The 16523-nt window shown below is 40.7% G+C and overlaps 2 protein-coding genes across 2 annotated transcripts in view; both read right to left on the bottom strand.

The window, feature by feature from the left end:
- Nucleotides 1-54: 54 nt before the first annotated feature.
- Nucleotides 55-4473, bottom strand: tmem30c (transmembrane protein 30C). Its single transcript, XM_062431185.1, has 7 exons — nt 4150-4473; nt 3762-3878; nt 3372-3479; nt 3086-3176; nt 2863-2997; nt 2539-2751; nt 55-2341 (listed from the first exon to the last, which is right to left on the bottom strand). The coding sequence occupies exons 1-7, from the start codon at nt 4345-4347 to the stop codon at nt 2154-2156; spliced, it is 1050 nt and encodes a 349-aa protein (XP_062287169.1). The 5' UTR covers nt 4348-4473; the 3' UTR covers nt 55-2153.
- Nucleotides 4474-5029: 556 nt separating this feature from the next.
- cmss1 (cms1 ribosomal small subunit homolog) overlaps nt 5030-16523 on the bottom strand; it is a 30349-nt gene continuing 18855 nt past the window's right edge. The window contains exons 2-10 of the mRNA XM_062431973.1: nt 6802-6938; nt 6383-6454; nt 6151-6289; nt 6002-6061; nt 5800-5902; nt 5648-5708; nt 5475-5562; nt 5294-5382; nt 5030-5191 (exon numbers count right to left, since the gene is read on the bottom strand). Coding sequence (XP_062287957.1) covers nt 5108-5191; nt 5294-5382; nt 5475-5562; nt 5648-5708; nt 5800-5902; nt 6002-6061; nt 6151-6289; nt 6383-6454; nt 6802-6938 — 833 coding nt within the window. The 3' untranslated portion in view covers nt 5030-5107. The remainder of the gene's footprint in view (nt 5192-5293; nt 5383-5474; nt 5563-5647; nt 5709-5799; nt 5903-6001; nt 6062-6150; nt 6290-6382; nt 6455-6801; nt 6939-16523) is intronic.

The following is a 16523-nucleotide window of genomic DNA, read 5'->3' on the forward strand; positions in this document are numbered from 1 at the left end:
GCACTGTTGTGGTTGGGAAGGTTGGGGAGGTTTGCGTCTTGTTCGCGGCTGATGAATCCCGTTTGTTGTGTGTGTGAACTTGAATAGGCTGATCGGGAGGATCGATCCAAAGAGAAAACTTCTTGTAGTACTGAAGACCAAATGTTGCCTTCTCTGTTGACGCAATGTTGATTTACAGCAGATCCAATGTTCACGATGGTGCCAACATCAAAAGTTTAGCCAAATACACGTTAAAACAAACAGTCTTAATGTAAGTAATGCATCATTTTTAAAAGCTTAGTGGGCGATGTGTCCTAGGAAAAAGGTACAGAGAAAAATGGGATAATTTGTTAGAAACTGATAGTTTCGTAGTAACACCCTCTGGTGTCTGAGTTTCCTGTATGTTTGTCCTGAAATTTTTAAACATTTTTCTTGCATCGTGTCTGTCTCGTGTTGAAATGGGTGTTCGATCTGTCGTAATTGGGTGTGACTTGTTACTTCCTTGTGTCTGTGTTCTTTTTGGACTGGTTATCATATGGCTTATAGTGGTTGTAGGACATGTTTGTCTGTAGCACCGGTGGTAATTAAAAAGTCCACAGTAGACTGCATTCCTCTCTTGTCCTCCTCCTGTGGTACAGATGTGACCAAACACTTGGCGGCAGGAGTGCAGATGGAGGAGAAAAATGGAATGAGCTGCTTTACAACTTTAGAGAACAGCAACCTGGAGCCTGGAGGAGGGTTTGCTGTGTTGTTCACACAGCTGCACTCGATAACCAAGGCAATCTACATGCATAGTTTTTGGTGCTCCCTGCTCACAGAGGAGCTGTTGATGTGGCTCTCACTGATTGTACATAGAGAAATAAAGAATTTTTAAAAGAAAATGCTTTATTACAATCACCAGCTGTCGTCAAAAGAACACATTTACTGAAAACCCACAACATAAACAATAACTGATGGCTTTCTATGTATCTATTACATCTATGTGTTATCTTTTTACATTTGACTTCACAATCACACAGAAACTACAGTAATTTGCAATTAAATAGTTTTTAAAAAAAACTTTTTTTTAACCTTGATAGGAAAGAAACTAATCTAAACACCCTCCTCTCCTCTGCTATAATCCACCATCACTAATCTATTAGTATCAATTCTAAAGACAGGTTCACAATTTTTCACGTCTGTCTTAAAACAATTATGAGGTGCCCATATATCCACTGAAACAGATTTTACTTGCTATGATCATTCCTTCTTCCTCGCAAAACTGTACTCAAAGGTTTAATGATACTGCAGCAATCTAATTAGCTTAATCCAGTGGATATCTTCCAAAGTTAGTGTTTTTGTTATTCTTCCTCTGCAGCAGCTCAGCATGGACTCACTGTCCAGGGAAACTATTTTTTCTTACAAAATGTCCTAACTTTGGAAGATATCCTCTTGATAATTGTCTAATTTGGATGGCTGTAGCCTTAAATTAGTTTCAATTAAACTTTTCAGTAGATTTTTGCTCATAACAATGGCTGTGTTTGGCCCCCATCACCTAAACTGTAAGTGCATTTAGAGGGAATCTTTTAATGTCTAGTATAAACAGGAGGAACGATTAAACCTGTTTCAATGTTCATATAGACACCTGACTACTGATTTAAGATATAGTGAATCTATTTCATACTACTTCTACTTTATTTATCATGTATAAGCATGTAAGAACAATGTTGAGCCAGTGCTGGCTGCAGTTGCTAATCTCATTGCTGTAATTGGAAACCTTCTACAAACATGCACCGTTTAACATTTGTGTAGTGTAGTTCTGCCACACGAAAAAACAGCCTCAACACTATTGTGACTGGATACCAGTAATTATTAATGACATTTTTTGTCTATAAACAAAATGATGTATGTTTAAGAATGCAAACATTTATCAAGTATAATGGAATATTAACACCAACACAACTAGGCATGCGAGCAACAACATCACACTAAAAGCCATCACACAGGTTATTTGATCATGACTGATTTTTGACACACAGAATTTACCAAATTAACATTATTTTTAACCCATTCTCCTTATCCTGCATTTACTTACATCTTCATTCAATGTTCTTGTCATCTCTCCTAAGCTGCACAATTTTCAGCTGCTTTTGAGTTTTCCACCCTTTCACTCCTCTGCACCACTTCCTCACCCTTCATTCCTCCATATTCTTTCCATCCTTTCCGAACTTCCACCAAACCGTGGTGAGGGTGACGGCTATCAGTAGGAGCAGGCTGCTGGTTACTAGGTAAGCAATGGGAAGGAAATGGTTCTGACCTCCGAACCAAGTCAGTGTGGTCAGCACCACTTCCTTTCTGCCTTGGAAGTACTGCACGGGGAAGTCTGGAAGGGCAGAGGTCAAGGCTGAAAATAGGCGATCACAAAGAGAAGCTCAATGGTCTTAAAATAGACGCTAAGGCTGTGGAAACAAATGCACACAATGGGACACACGTTAAGCATGTCTCACTTTCCTGTAGCGGCAACTTCTTACAGCCCTACAAATATTCCCTTCAAAATCTGTGACACCAGTGGAAGGATACTGTAGGTTATGTCGATGCTGTATTGCCCTTCTGGTAGCCCCTCAGTGAATGGCGTGTTTGCTCTGTATAAAACCCCATAGAGCTTTTTGAAATTGGGGAAGGCTGCTTCCCTCATCCAAATGATCAGGTCATCATTGATGAAGCCGTTGTTGGTCGGCTCGAGGGGGTCAAGCTCGTACACAGGTTTATTCCAGTACGGTGGCTGTGTTGTCCCTGTGGAGTGATCACACATCAGGCATGGTGAGTAGTTAAAATATTACAGAACAGGTAGAAGGTAAGAAACTGACATTCTGTGTTTGATCAAGGGTATATATTCCCATGTACCTTGAAACACCTCAGTCAGTGTCAAGTTGTCAACTGTTGGGTTCCGGTACTTGATGTTTTTGTCAGTGTACCAGGTGATACCGCTCCGTAACAGAGGGACCGCATACATCCCATGGTACGTGAACTTGAAGGAATCTGGGAGAACAGATGAGTCGAGAGGGAGCATTGAGGAGAAAGTGAAGGATGGATGTGACAGTTGAAGTGTATTAGGAGTGGTGCTTACCATTGAAGATACTGTTGGCCACAGCACCACAGGGAGCAATGGGAAGTCCATCTTTGCCTGTAATAAATGGCTTGCAGTATGTGCTGGGGTCCTAGTCAGGGAACACGGTTTACAGAGACACCCATAGACATTATTTGACAATGTTTATAGTGCATGAAACACCATCAGGCTCAAACAAGCTTCTCACATGGAGACAAATGTGCATTTGTTGCAGTATTTGCAGCTGTCATCAAGTGAAGCTTCCTTACAATTATATGAAAATGAATACAAAATATTGTGGCGCTACCTTTAAGTTTTGTGTCCTGCCAACCATCTGTCCATCATCTCTGGAGTCCATGTATCTGCGGAGGTTCTGGTGGAAGTTTTGGAGGCCATAATAGAAAAAGACATCTCCCTGGGACAGCAGCAGGGTGCACATTATCAGCATATGTGTGCAAACAGAAATGCAAGGCTGAATTCTGTGTCTAATTCACTTCATGTTTGAGCATAAAAAGTTACGAAATACAACAGTTTGACAAAATAACCTCAACTCAAGGAACATTTATAAGATTGTAAAGCTTTTAACAATACTTAGGTCACATGTTAATTAAATCATCTCTATGATAAAGCATCAGAAACCATGGCGTGTTTGAAACTCTTTTGTCAAACTGGATGTTTGTCACACTCAGACTATTACCTTGAAGGCTTTCTCAACGTTGAACATCACTGTGCAAGTGCAGCTCTTTTCTGCGTTGCTCACATTTTTACGCATTTCAAAGCATTCATTACACGACCCGGCCTCTGTGTAGTCCAGCTGAGAGGACAGGAGAGAGTTAATTAATGAACAGAATAAATGGAGAATAAACTGTTCCTGTTTACCATAATTCAAAACATAACCTTGGATCCGTACTCTTTGTCACTCCCTTTTTTATTGCACACAAGGCCATTCGCGCTCTTCCTCTCTGTTTCTCTCTCTCTCTCACACACACACACACACACACTTTGTGTATTTTACACTAGAATACTTCCACTTGTCAAAAACAGTACTAAATAAGCTGGCACAGTTCTCAGAAACACACTCTCACCTTTATTTCCTGTATGGTCTGCACAGTAAGAAGAAGCCACACTCCCAGCAGCATACATATCAAAGCCATAAAATAGAAGAATGGCAGCACAGTGTTAGCTGTTAGCATGGGAGACCAGGCAGGGAGCCTCTGCTGTTTGAAAGCAGAGTTGTCTGGCCTCCGAGCCAAGGGCCCAGACTTAGCCTTCGCTGTGCCCATGAGAGGAACCTTCGGTTGAGGACAGGAGAGGAAGTTTGCAGATCCAATAAGTGTATTCGAAGACGCTGCTCTCTTCCTGTTCTTTACTTCAGCGATATCTCTACACTTACACAACTCTGCCTGCCAAGAGATTTTCCCAGCAGGCCTTGCAGGGCGTTGAAACCATACTGGCCTGTAACTCATTAACCACAATCTCTTACCTAACTACCTCTTTCTGTTCTCTGTTAGTTCCATTTTCTTTTGTTTTATTGCTTCTGTCCATCAAGACAAATGTTTTTCTGTTAATGTGCATCAAAATAACACAGAAGATTATTTTATATCTTTATTCTAATTTGCTGTTGGAGAAAAACTGTTGGTTTTGCGCCCCCTTAGTGCTGCTTTTAAATGTTTTATCAAAGGATGTTATGATAAATGGGACTTCCTAGTGGGCAAGTAAACTCATGACCTCACATTCTCTGTGGGAGGGACTGCCCAAGGTCAGAGTAAACAAACAGAAGGATGCCGGTTTCATTCAGAGTCCATTTATTCAATCCATCACACTGGGACATCGCGTTGGACTACAAGAGTGAACAAACAACATCACAGATTTGACACAGCCTCTGAAAATAGTAAAAGCATAGCGCAGGTTTCACACTGACACAAAAGGGAAAACAAACAGGAAGAGGCCCCTCAGCATGTTGTGGAGGCACATCAGTACGGCACTTTGAACATGAAGTTGTGGTGTAAATGATCAGCACATGGTGAAGTTTACAATGTGCAGTTAAAATAGTCCAATTTTAACTTTGTCTTCTTTGCAGCTACTGAGGATACCACTCTCCAGCAGCTTAAAAAAGTCCAGTTTGATCTGAAATAGACATGCAGAAATGTCAAATATCAAATTAAAAAAATGTATAGAATCATGCAGCAAGCCAATCATATTTCATCCCAGCAGGGGGCAGCAGCTCACCTCAGGAATGTCCACCATCCTTCTGAGCTTCTGGTCCCTCCAGTTCCAGTCCAGAACCAGGTAGCGCAACGCCTGCAAGTTCAAACCGTCTGGGTGGAAAAAGATAATACAAATCTAAATTTCCACTGGATATGATAAGAAGGCTTTAAAAGCTTTGATGGTTCACAGTGCCCACACATACCATTCTCAATAAGAGCACTGATCCTGCCAGGTGTCCCGACTCCAATGTGTGTGATGCCCTTCTGCAGCAGCTTCACCTGCTCCTCCACCTGTGAACACACAAACACGACAGTTAATGCTGTTCTGATTGAACCACGCAAACCACATGCATCGTGATGAGTAACTGTCTACTACCTTGATGTGTTTCGCAAAAAGCTTTAATGCCTTGGCTTCACCCTTGAAGGCTGTCAGCTGCCTGGGAAGAACAACACAAATCTCTCTCCTGTTAATCAAATGCATAAGTAATGTATTGCAGGAAATACAAACATCCCAGATGATTCACTTACTTGATGAGCTCGATGGTTCGGAGAGCCGAGCTACAGACGATGAGCAGAACCACAGAACTCTTGTCTGTGTGCTGCTTTTGAATCTTCGACCATTTGGGACAAACTAAACATAACAGGAAAAAGACAACAAAAGTGAAACTCGTGTGTCCAGAAGTAAACAGTTAATATAAGATTTATAAACTGGATTTAGAACACAGCTCACTCTGTTTCAGGTACGAGGAGAAGCTGTGTGTCAGGTCATTACTGGACAGGAAACAGGAGTCTGGAGGATGCGAGAGGGCAGACAGTGACCTTGATGAAAACAACAGATCAGCAAATATTGACTGTTAAAGTGGACTCGTCCTGACTCACCATGCAATTTGAGCTCCTCCTGCTCGATAACAGAGCGCTTGTCTGAGAAATACTGTGCAACCAGGTTCTGCAGGTCTGCTGGACAGCCTGGCTTTGGCTCTGAGGAGGCCAAAACATCTGTAATTGTCTTCTTTTTCTTCTGCAAAACAAATTAGATGTTCATATCAGTGACTGTCTATGCAACAATAACTGTTTACAACAGCAGGTGTCGTCACCGAGTCCACACACTCACCTTCCTCTTTCTTTTGGGTTTCTCTGACTTTTCATCCTCAGTCTCTTTCTTCTGAGGAGTTACGACCTCTTTCTGTGACAACAATACATGCAGAAAACATAAATCATTAAAAAACAATTGGATATGATATACTGTATAACAGTGTTTTGAATTTATTTTACAATATTTTTAAGAAATAAAACCTGAATAATCTGCAGAAGTAAGAAATGTATACTTTAAAGAATTTACTATGTATTGCTTACTTTGTAAAAGTCCAATGTCCATTGTTATATTTAAGTCTGATTCATTATATTCTACATGAGACAGATCATTTTCTGATATCTAACAGTATACTATGCTGACAACAGTACAATGGGGTTGAATAAAAAGGTTTTATAGTTAAGAGAACTACGAAAAACAGAGTGGGTGTAAGGTTATACCTGTTCATTCTTTTTCTTCTTCTTTGCCTTCACTGTTTTTTCTTCTATCCTCTTCCTCTTCTCTGGTTTTGTCTGTGTGTTTGGTTTTGCTGCTGGAAGTTTCTCTTGTTCCGTCTCCTCCTCCACTTCAGAAGCATCTTTAACAAAAAAAAAAAAAAGCAGGTAGAAATTTCATCAATACCATTTTGGATTTAGGGTTCCTTTACATCTGGTTTGAGTTCAAGAAGAAACTAAGTAAAGCAGAAACACATAAACGTCACCTGAGATAACAACAACGCTGCAGTCCTCGATTAAAGCATATGGTTATATTTAGCCTCTCTGTTGCTACTAACACTTCTCAGTGCATACCTATTGTCTTATGCTAGGAGGCCATGTTCAGACTTCTTGGCATATCTGCACACTTGCTCAAAATTCAGCTTTAAAAAACAATTCTAGACTGAACTCAACAACAAATGTGGAGGTTTTATTGCTGTGCCTGTCCTGAATGTTCACTTTTAAAATACTGGTAATATTGCCTCTTTATCTTATTCAGTGTTTGAAGCTCTATGAGTTGATATTTCAAGCAGGTTGAACTTAATGCCAAATCAGTAGCAACAAATTATTAACCACAAATGGAAGGCAACTGATGAAGTGTTGAATCACCCTTTTGAGCCGAAACACAACTGGAAGAAGTTGCAGGATGCTGCATTCACATCATATCATTAAAACTGTAAAATTAAGCAATTGAGTCAGAAAAGTCATTAATTTCAGCCTAGTAGTTATAAAGAATGGTCTCAGAAACCAAGAATGTCATCAATAATATCTCCCACTTGATGAAGGAACTACAAAAGCGTTAATGGTTGGCAAAATGGCTGCAAAGCCACCATCATTAAATCACTATCAGTATAAAGTACATAAAAAGTAAAATCTCAGTGAATTTCAAAGGAACAATACTCAGATTGTTTGTCTTTGCTTTCACTTGTAGATGAATATGCTTCATTATGTAACACTGCAAAAGTAGCTAATTTAAGTTACTTTAATATGTTACTTAAAGGCTAGCAGTGAAGTCAACCACGTGTCCTACCAAGTCAGAATAACTGGAGTTTCTTGTTCTGTGTGCATGCAGCTTAATTTCTTAGCAAGTTTTATATTCAAGCAACAAAACAAGTTATGATTTTCATACCATTACACCTATGAATGCTCAGTATAACACAGTGACAAGCACCACCTGAACATGTCTCTGACCTGCCGCAGTGGGTTACTGATAAACTCCAAGAGCTCTCCTGAAACATACACCACACATTAACCATCCAACACCTGAACCCAGATTTCCTGTTTTATCGTCTTATTTCCCATCTCACATCGATTCATCCCATCCAATCTGTTCTATCACACCATCCCCCCGTCTTCCTTCTCTTCCGCTTCCCTGGAGCTATTATATTCTCGGGCCATATAAAACAACCGAGAATGTGATGGATTGATGCCTGCCAGCTGTGCTCCTCTCTTCTCACTCCTTCACTTCATCCCTCACTGCTAGACTTTTATCTTCACCCTCGTCCTTACAGTCATCTGTCCAGCCGTGCACTCCTTCTGTTGAAAGACCACCCCCACTATTGATGGATCAAACCAACCATTCCCCACTCTCTCTCTCTCCTGTTTCTCTCATTCTGGACTGGGAAGAGTGGAGGATACACTGGTGCCAAAGACCAATGAAACAAGAACAAAGGGAAAAGGAAAGATGTATGACAGAGAGAGAGACTTCAGGCAATGATATTGGAGATAAATGGATCATAATCAAAGCAAAGCTCAGGCCTGTATGATCAGTGAGTGGTCCACCTGTCCTGCAGCAGGTAAGGTTTTTCCCTGCTAGTACTGGTATTTGCCTGTTGGACCTCTTTGGCTTTTGTTCACCAGTAAAGTTGGGGGTGTGATATTGTGGATGCGGCTTTGAGGGGGTATTTGTGGCAAACATTTTACAGCAAGCGCCCTTTAATTTCTGTATAATCAGCAGGTTAAAGTGTTGAGCTTGTGGGGTCAAATCTTAAAATTAGTTCACATTTCTAATGTGATTTGCATGCGCTACAGGCTCATTTTATATGCTTGAGTAGACAACACAAAAAAACAATTACCTGACATTGCTGCTCTGTGTTAAATTAGCTGTGAAACACTGTTCTCTACAATAAACCTTGTGAGTTCAGAAGTTAACCAAACCCAGGCTTCATATGAGTGGAGGGCGCTGACAAGGCAGCTACACCGACCTTAAATTCCCCCTTCACTCAGAACTAAGTCTTCTTATTGTTACTTCACTTGGACGTTTGGCCTTCACTGTGCAGAAAGGTGTACGTGCAGAGTTTTAAAAGTCGAAGGCTGTTTACACTTTTATCTGCGTATGTTTCCATTTACCTCTATTGCAACAGAGGCAGAAAATCATCAGACGTGGTTCAATATCAAATTAAACTACCTACATGGATAGATGATACTAGAGTTAAAATAGGAAAATGTTTTTGTTTTTTTTGTAATTTGGGTGAACCTAACATTTAAACAGACTGAGGCTAGGTAGTATCACAAAGGGAACTGACTTATCATTAGCATATGTAAGAAAGCTTGTGACTTTGATATCTATACTGGCTTTTAATCAGTTGGCTTGCATCACAAAGTGTGTCATCTGTACTTTACCATGACAATGACAATACAATCATGGGTAAGTGTGGCCCTCGAGGCCCCTATAAATTTAAAGCTCCCCTTGTAAATATTGTGCTCGGACGAAATGAATGAAACCACGGTAAACTGTATTTTTTTCTAACCTACAACTAACCTGAGCTGCAGTGTTAGTCGAGTGTTGAATCTATCCTTAAAGACGAAAACTGTTTTTATCTAGTAATACTCAAACAACAAATATGTAATTATCAGTCATTAAATAGGCCCTTTTCACTGTACTTATCATTGGAAGAGAAGTGTTAGCAGTAACGTTAACAATAGCTTCGCTCTATTCAAGTGTCCCAGTAAGCTGTGACGGAGAGCCAGCGTGAACAATACCAGGAGCCTGAGACTGAGCCAGCTGAATGAAATTCAGCCACCATTCATACCTGTGCTCACCCTGTTGTGACTACCGTAATTAGCAACTGTCTTACTAAAGCCTTACATGCATGGTGAGGCACAGACAGATGATCAAACCATGAGGCAGGGGACTTGACAAGCAAGCTGATGCACCTAGCTGGTCATTACCCTCCACATTTACAGGCACCGAATAAGTCGTAAATGTGGTGTAGAACAGTCCAACATAATGGACATGCAGGTGGGTGACGAGCCAAGAAAAGGCCAAAAACCAACATTTAAGTGTCTTTGTAAGGTTTTGTGCCACTGTGGTTCCCCAGAATAGCCTCAATGCATCTTGGGGTAGAGTCTGCAAACTCTACCGGAGGGATAAACAATTCTTCCAAAAGACATTCCTTCTTTGAAATGTTTTGATGACAGTGGTGAGGAGTGCGTCATAACATGGTGACTGTGAGGGCCATAGCATATGACTCACATTGCTGTCATACTTATCAGACCTTTGAGTGACCCCTTGTGCCCCGTGGATGGTGAATCATCATGTTTGGAGAGAGCACCCACATCAGGACCAGACAGTGCGATTACAAGATAAATGTGATTACTCGGTATAACTTTGTATTGATTTGCAGTGACACTTTCCACCAAAGGGGACGAGTAGACCCAAATCATTTCAGGACAGCATAACAGAGGCACAGGTCAACCTCACGTTGTTGGTTAGGTATTCAGGCTTTTTCCCAAATTTCTCCAGACCTGTCGATTTATTTTTGCACTGAACTCTCAAATGTCCTTCTATGCCCCAACAACAAATTCTTTCGAGTCACTTTTCCTCTTGACATTTTGATTCAGAATTGAGGTCAACTGGGCCAGATCAGCATTTCTATAAATGTCACAGAATATGACAGGATGTTAACTGTATCATGCACAACACCTATAGATGCATCTGCATTTGTTATGTTTCTGCTCTTTAATTTCTTTTTATTGCATGATAGCACTAGATTGGACAGGTATTGTACACATTAAGGGAGATGAAAAAAATCTCTCTTCGGTACTTTGTATTGCTTCCTGCATAATATTGCATTTATAGATTGTTGCCAAAAGTCATACCTTAGGCAATATAAAAAATGATTGATTATTTATCTAAAAGGGGCCTCTAGTGATTCTTACACCTAGTCAGTAAAGAAAAGAACCGACAGATGAGTATATAATCCAAGAACAAAAGAAAAGCTGCTGTAAGGCCAACCTGACCAATCAGATGGTCAATATCTCAAGAGTCCCCTAACCCCCAATATCCTCCAAGCCACGATCGTTCCAGATGGTGGGGTCAGGAGGAAGCATGCTTTCAGATGCACACAAGGCAATAAGCCAACATCTCAGATAACCGTAGATCAATGAAAGTCAATGTTAGTGGATAGGGCTCAGATGCAGGAAAATGCAGCAGCCCGGTTTAATGGGCGATCAATAGAGGTAACTGGTTTTAATGGATGGTCAATGGCGCTGACTGGACGTAATGAGGATCAATCGTCTGGTTACAGGAAACTGTTGATTGTTCGGTCGGTTCCAGACAAATAGCACTCAGGTGTGGACGGTTTAAAGCGTGACGTGTCCGCTGGCACAGCGCCTACACAACTCGCTTACAATTATGTTGGCCGTGACCTTCAGAAAAGCACTTAATCACCATCACAGTTTACACTGTTAGTCTGATTACAGATACCATTTAGGCCTGTACAGAGGGATAAGACAAACCAATTAAACCTTTTATCCACCGGCAACCTAAAAACATCCCATTATAAACAGGCATGGCCATCCCCAGCCCCCCACACTCATGTAACCTGCTTGAGGCGGATATCATACATCATTTATGTTGTTAAATTGGTGCTTCTGTAAAAAACAATGTGATATTTTCCGTGAAAACAATTCTCTGGTTGCTTTAACAATCAATAACTCATCTCAAGACGTGTACCAATTGCCTGATCTTGGAAGGGTTGGGAGAGGGGTGTGTGGGTGTAAGAGTTATTGGTTTTGGAGGCATGCAGCTTCCTCTCTCAAGCCACAATTGAGTATGTGTTATTGTTAAATCAATGGGGACTTTAGGCTGCACGCACAAATTTAACAAGCAGGCCATAGTGGAATGACTCTCCGGGAGAAAAGATTACCAGTCTGGATACAAATTCAGTTGTTCAACTTATTATTTCCATTGTCTGGACATTTTGACTTTGTATTCAATTACTTGTTGCTGTTTTGGTTGTTGGGAGACTAATCCAGGAGCAGATCTTTTAGACTGGCTAATTGGAGATGAAATAAAAGATTTAAAAGCTTGCCAAGTGAGGGATAGTGGTAGATGTTGTAACAGTTAATTGGCTGTCCTTGCTCCTGTTGGGGCTTGTTACTGTTGATTTAGTCTTATTTGTTTTTAAGGCCAATCATTTTGACACAAAAAAATGCAGATATAGAATATCACCAGCAGGAGGGGCATTGGATGCACAATAAGGACAACCACTTTGCTCACAACCATGTTTTGGATACTCAACACAAGACGGGCTGTACAACACTTGTGGCAACAAGAAGTTTACTTTTATAAATGTACTTGGGCATGCACAGAAAGCAGACTGAACCCTTATTAATTTATAAAATCTGAGTCAATAAACCAAATGCTTTTCTTGTTCTAAAACAATGCACATTGCTCCCCTCTATAACAAACCAAGCCTCTGGTTTATAAAGTGAACTGTGATCTGACTCGGTCACAGAAGCACGGTCAGTCATTAATAGAAAACTAGACTGTCTCGTCTCAGTTACACTCCAACATCCATGTGTCTGATTCCAGCCAATCCTGGCTCGCCTCTGCTTCTGATGATGTCACGCACAATGATCTAATCAGAGACACTTGGTTATGTAAATAACCCAAAGCTTTTAAGCTTTCACAAGCACCAAAGGAAGAAACTCTTTCCTCACCTTGGAATGCCTTGACAGCACATTGCAACTTATGTAATGTTGGTGCTGTAGGTGGCCCAAAACATTTATAGCTGCCAAACTTCACCTTAAATAACTAGACTTTTGACTCCACTCCTCCTGTTAACATGACTGCAGCTCAGTCTCCCTCCCACATTTGTTTTACCTACACATCTAATCTTTTCATCTGTCCTTATTCTCCTCTAAATCTTCCAGTGGCAGTTATCATACAGATGATATTCGTAACACTGTTCTCGTCCTTCGTTCTCTATCAATCATCAGCACACAACTCTGATGCAATACATGTGGAATCTAGCATCAGAGATGCTACAGAGTAGCATCTCTGATGCCCCTCTGGGGCTTAAGTGTGCACATCCACAAACACCCATACACACAAAATGGTGAATTGTAGAATTTCTCATCTTCATTTTTCAATGAGCAACTCTCTGTCGAGGAAGTCTTGATGAACAAAAGTAACTTCTGGAGGACAGTTTACATCAGAGCATAACAACATAGGCCGTATTTCATTACACCACCGCCCGCCTAATGGTTACTGTTTTGCTTTCAATATTTATGGTTACCATGTAATGTACCTTAGTTACGGCAGAAAATGACTGGCACAGGAAACATCACTACAACATGCAAGAAGTTCACACATGCAAAACCATATTTCACGAGCATTTTGTAGTTCCCTTATTTCTCCTCCACTCAAAAATGATGTATGCAGTACCACATACAATATCATCTAATAGAGGTAAAGAATTGCAGCAGAGCTATCATTAGTTTCATGATAAAAACAAAGACATTATACTGAGTCAACATGGAAAATCTACTCTAAACTGTAGTAAATGCTCTGGCAATGAAAATTCAATAGTTTAGCCTTCTCAAACAGCTTTTAGAGAGTCATTAGGGAGAGTGATTATAACAACAGCAGCAAAGGCAACTGATTGCAATCTAATAAACTCTGTCTTTATGCTAAAGTTATTTTCAGTGTATAAAGCATTTAGAGTAGCCTAACCAGACATATAATCATAAAATACAACCGTGGTTCATTTCTGGTGACAAAATACATTTATAGGCTCTCCCTCGCTCTGTAGCTGGCTTGCTTACTGTATAATTTCTCTGTAACAACACTCTTACCAACCATGCCTGCAGTATTGTGCTCCTGCCAAAACATACATCAGCCGTGCAAAATGCAAATTACAGAGTGCTGTGCGAACTTGACCCTAGAAACTGGAGGCCAAAGAGGACTTCGGGGCACTGACTGAACTGGCCTGCCATGACAGGTGGTTATAAAGTGGATATAATCTGCTCATGGGAGATGAATAGTTATAGCAAGGGTCTCAAACTTAAATTACCTGGGGATCACTGGCGGTTCTGTTTACTCCTACGGGGGGAAGAAGGCTCAGTGGAGAAAATATTGTTTTTTCAACAATAAATTTCAAACACTGTATACACTCTGAAATGTTTCTTGTAATGCCACTTGAGATATTCCTTGAGAACACCAGATGACACAAAATCAGTAACACTGAACTCAAATGAGAAAAACCCACAAAAAATGAGTTTAGTGTCAGATGTTTTCATGTCAAGTGTGCCACAGTAAATATGAGTAAATGTGAAATAAAAGGTTTATGCTTATAATTTAAAAAGGTACCATGTGGAGTTTTAAACGTTTCCGTTTACATTTACCATTTCTCAACAAAAATACTTTGTGTCCATTCTTGAGGCAAACATGTTCAATGCATTTTTCTCATCATAAAACATTTGCTGAGCTCATTTTTGACATGATTTTCAAATGTAGCCGATTTGTTAGTGGGTTTCTTCTTGCTTTTGCGGTAAATTCTAAAAAAAAAATGAAGCCACTAATCTTTGTGAGACTCCTGGAGTATAGACAATCTGAAAAAAGGTCCAGACAGGGCCACTCAGTGTTTTATTGATAGTTAAATATAAAGGTGACACATCTTGGTTTGATGTGATTACAGAGCTGGTTTAAAAATGCGAAAGAGCAGGTTTAACAAACCATCAGCCACAGCCATACTGTTAAAATCCCACCTGTGTGTGTGGACCAGAACAGTGAGAGTGAGCTACATTTTTGGAAGTGTTGTTTTACTCTGAGGGCAGCCAGTGCCCTTCAGGGCAGGCGGGAGGGATGCAGGCATGCAGCTCTGGGTGGTGTTCAGATAAATAAACAGGGGCGGCCTGCCACATGTGCAGTTGCCAATCTGCCTGCCGGCAGACAGTCCTCAGTGAGGCAACCCTGGCAACCATTATTAAGGCTGACTGTCTCTCAGCCAGAACTTAAGTTTAGAGGATTTACATTGGCTGGCATTGTCTAAGTTTGGACTTAGACATTACTATGTATGTGCTTGTCTAGACGGCCTAAACACAATACAGAAAGAGCCGAGTCTGACTTGTGTCATCTGTGAGTTTGAGAAAGAAAATTGTGAGGTGGTTAGGGTCTTGTCAGCATTAGTCAGCTGGAGGCCAAGGGCAAGGAAACAGCAGCACGAGTCATGGCTCGACTGCTGTCATTAACAGGACCATCAGATGGGCACAGAAAAGAAATGTATGCCCACGGAAAACACACTCCAAGGCCACTGCTGAGTTACTCTAATCAGCGCTGCTACATGTCTTATCTTGATCTATAGCAACCCGAGGCTAAACCTATTCAATCTGACTGATGAAGGTTCTCTTTAGTCCAAAACCTCAACCATTTGCTATCTTTGACTCTGGGCCGCTGGACAATGAATATCAAATAAAAAAAGATGATATCATTGTTTTGAATTCATGTAGTTAAGTGTGTTGGAGGCCGGCCTCGGGTCTGTGAATGATTCCTGAGTAAGTCTTGATAGTTTAAAGGGACCTCATGAAAACTCCCCAGCAATTGTGTTAAGAGCTTTCATTATCCCTTCCTGTCGCTGTAAACAAGTGGAGCAAAGGAACGCGGGGACAGCAAAGACAGCTTCATCTGTCTTCCTGATTGATACAGAGAGGGTATCAAGAGAAAGGGAGGGAGGCTGTGGAGAGAACATCACTCTTTCTTTACACACAGAGGCCGACAGAAAAATACTGGTATTCAGAAACAATCTACTGAGCCAACACTCTCACGGTATTCACACTACAGTTTGGAACCAGCTAAAAGGGCTCGCTATATGTTTGGTTTTTCTTGCCCAATGTTTGTCCCTCATGTACCTGTATTAATCTTGTTTAGAGGGACCCAAGGTTGCTCTCAGGACATGATGACTACAATGAGGTACTGCCGGCAAGTGTGTATGTGCACTTGTGGAAGAGAAAGGACAACTGAGAAAACAGAGTAGGAGGCTGAAAAAAAGAGACTGAATGCTTTCCCTCTTTAATGATTCAATCAAGCACTGTAAAATGGTCTGAGGAGCCCTTCACCACTAGTTTCAGGGGGACATTCCATACTTTTTGTTATTTTCTGTTTTATGCTCATATGATGTTGGCTGTGTGAAACATGGTTTAAGTTACAAAAAGTGACAGGAATGCACAATGTTTCCTCTACTTCCTCCTTGTGACATGAGATTGTTTGCAAATGCCCATAAATGGTCATCTGTTGATCTGTTCATGCTAAGTTTTCGGATCAGATTTCGGTTTGAACATGTACGGGTGTATTTGAGAAGTTTCCATTTTGCCATCTACAGTGTAAAACCAAAAGAAGCTTTGGCGTCATGATTATCTGATGAACAAAGCTTTGCTCACTAGTGTCCAGTTCATTTTTATTTATT

This window comes from Scomber scombrus, chromosome 13 (genome assembly GCF_963691925.1).
Source record: "Scomber scombrus chromosome 13, fScoSco1.1, whole genome shotgun sequence".
In the NCBI taxonomy this organism is placed as follows: Eukaryota; Metazoa; Chordata; class Actinopteri; order Scombriformes; family Scombridae; genus Scomber; species Scomber scombrus.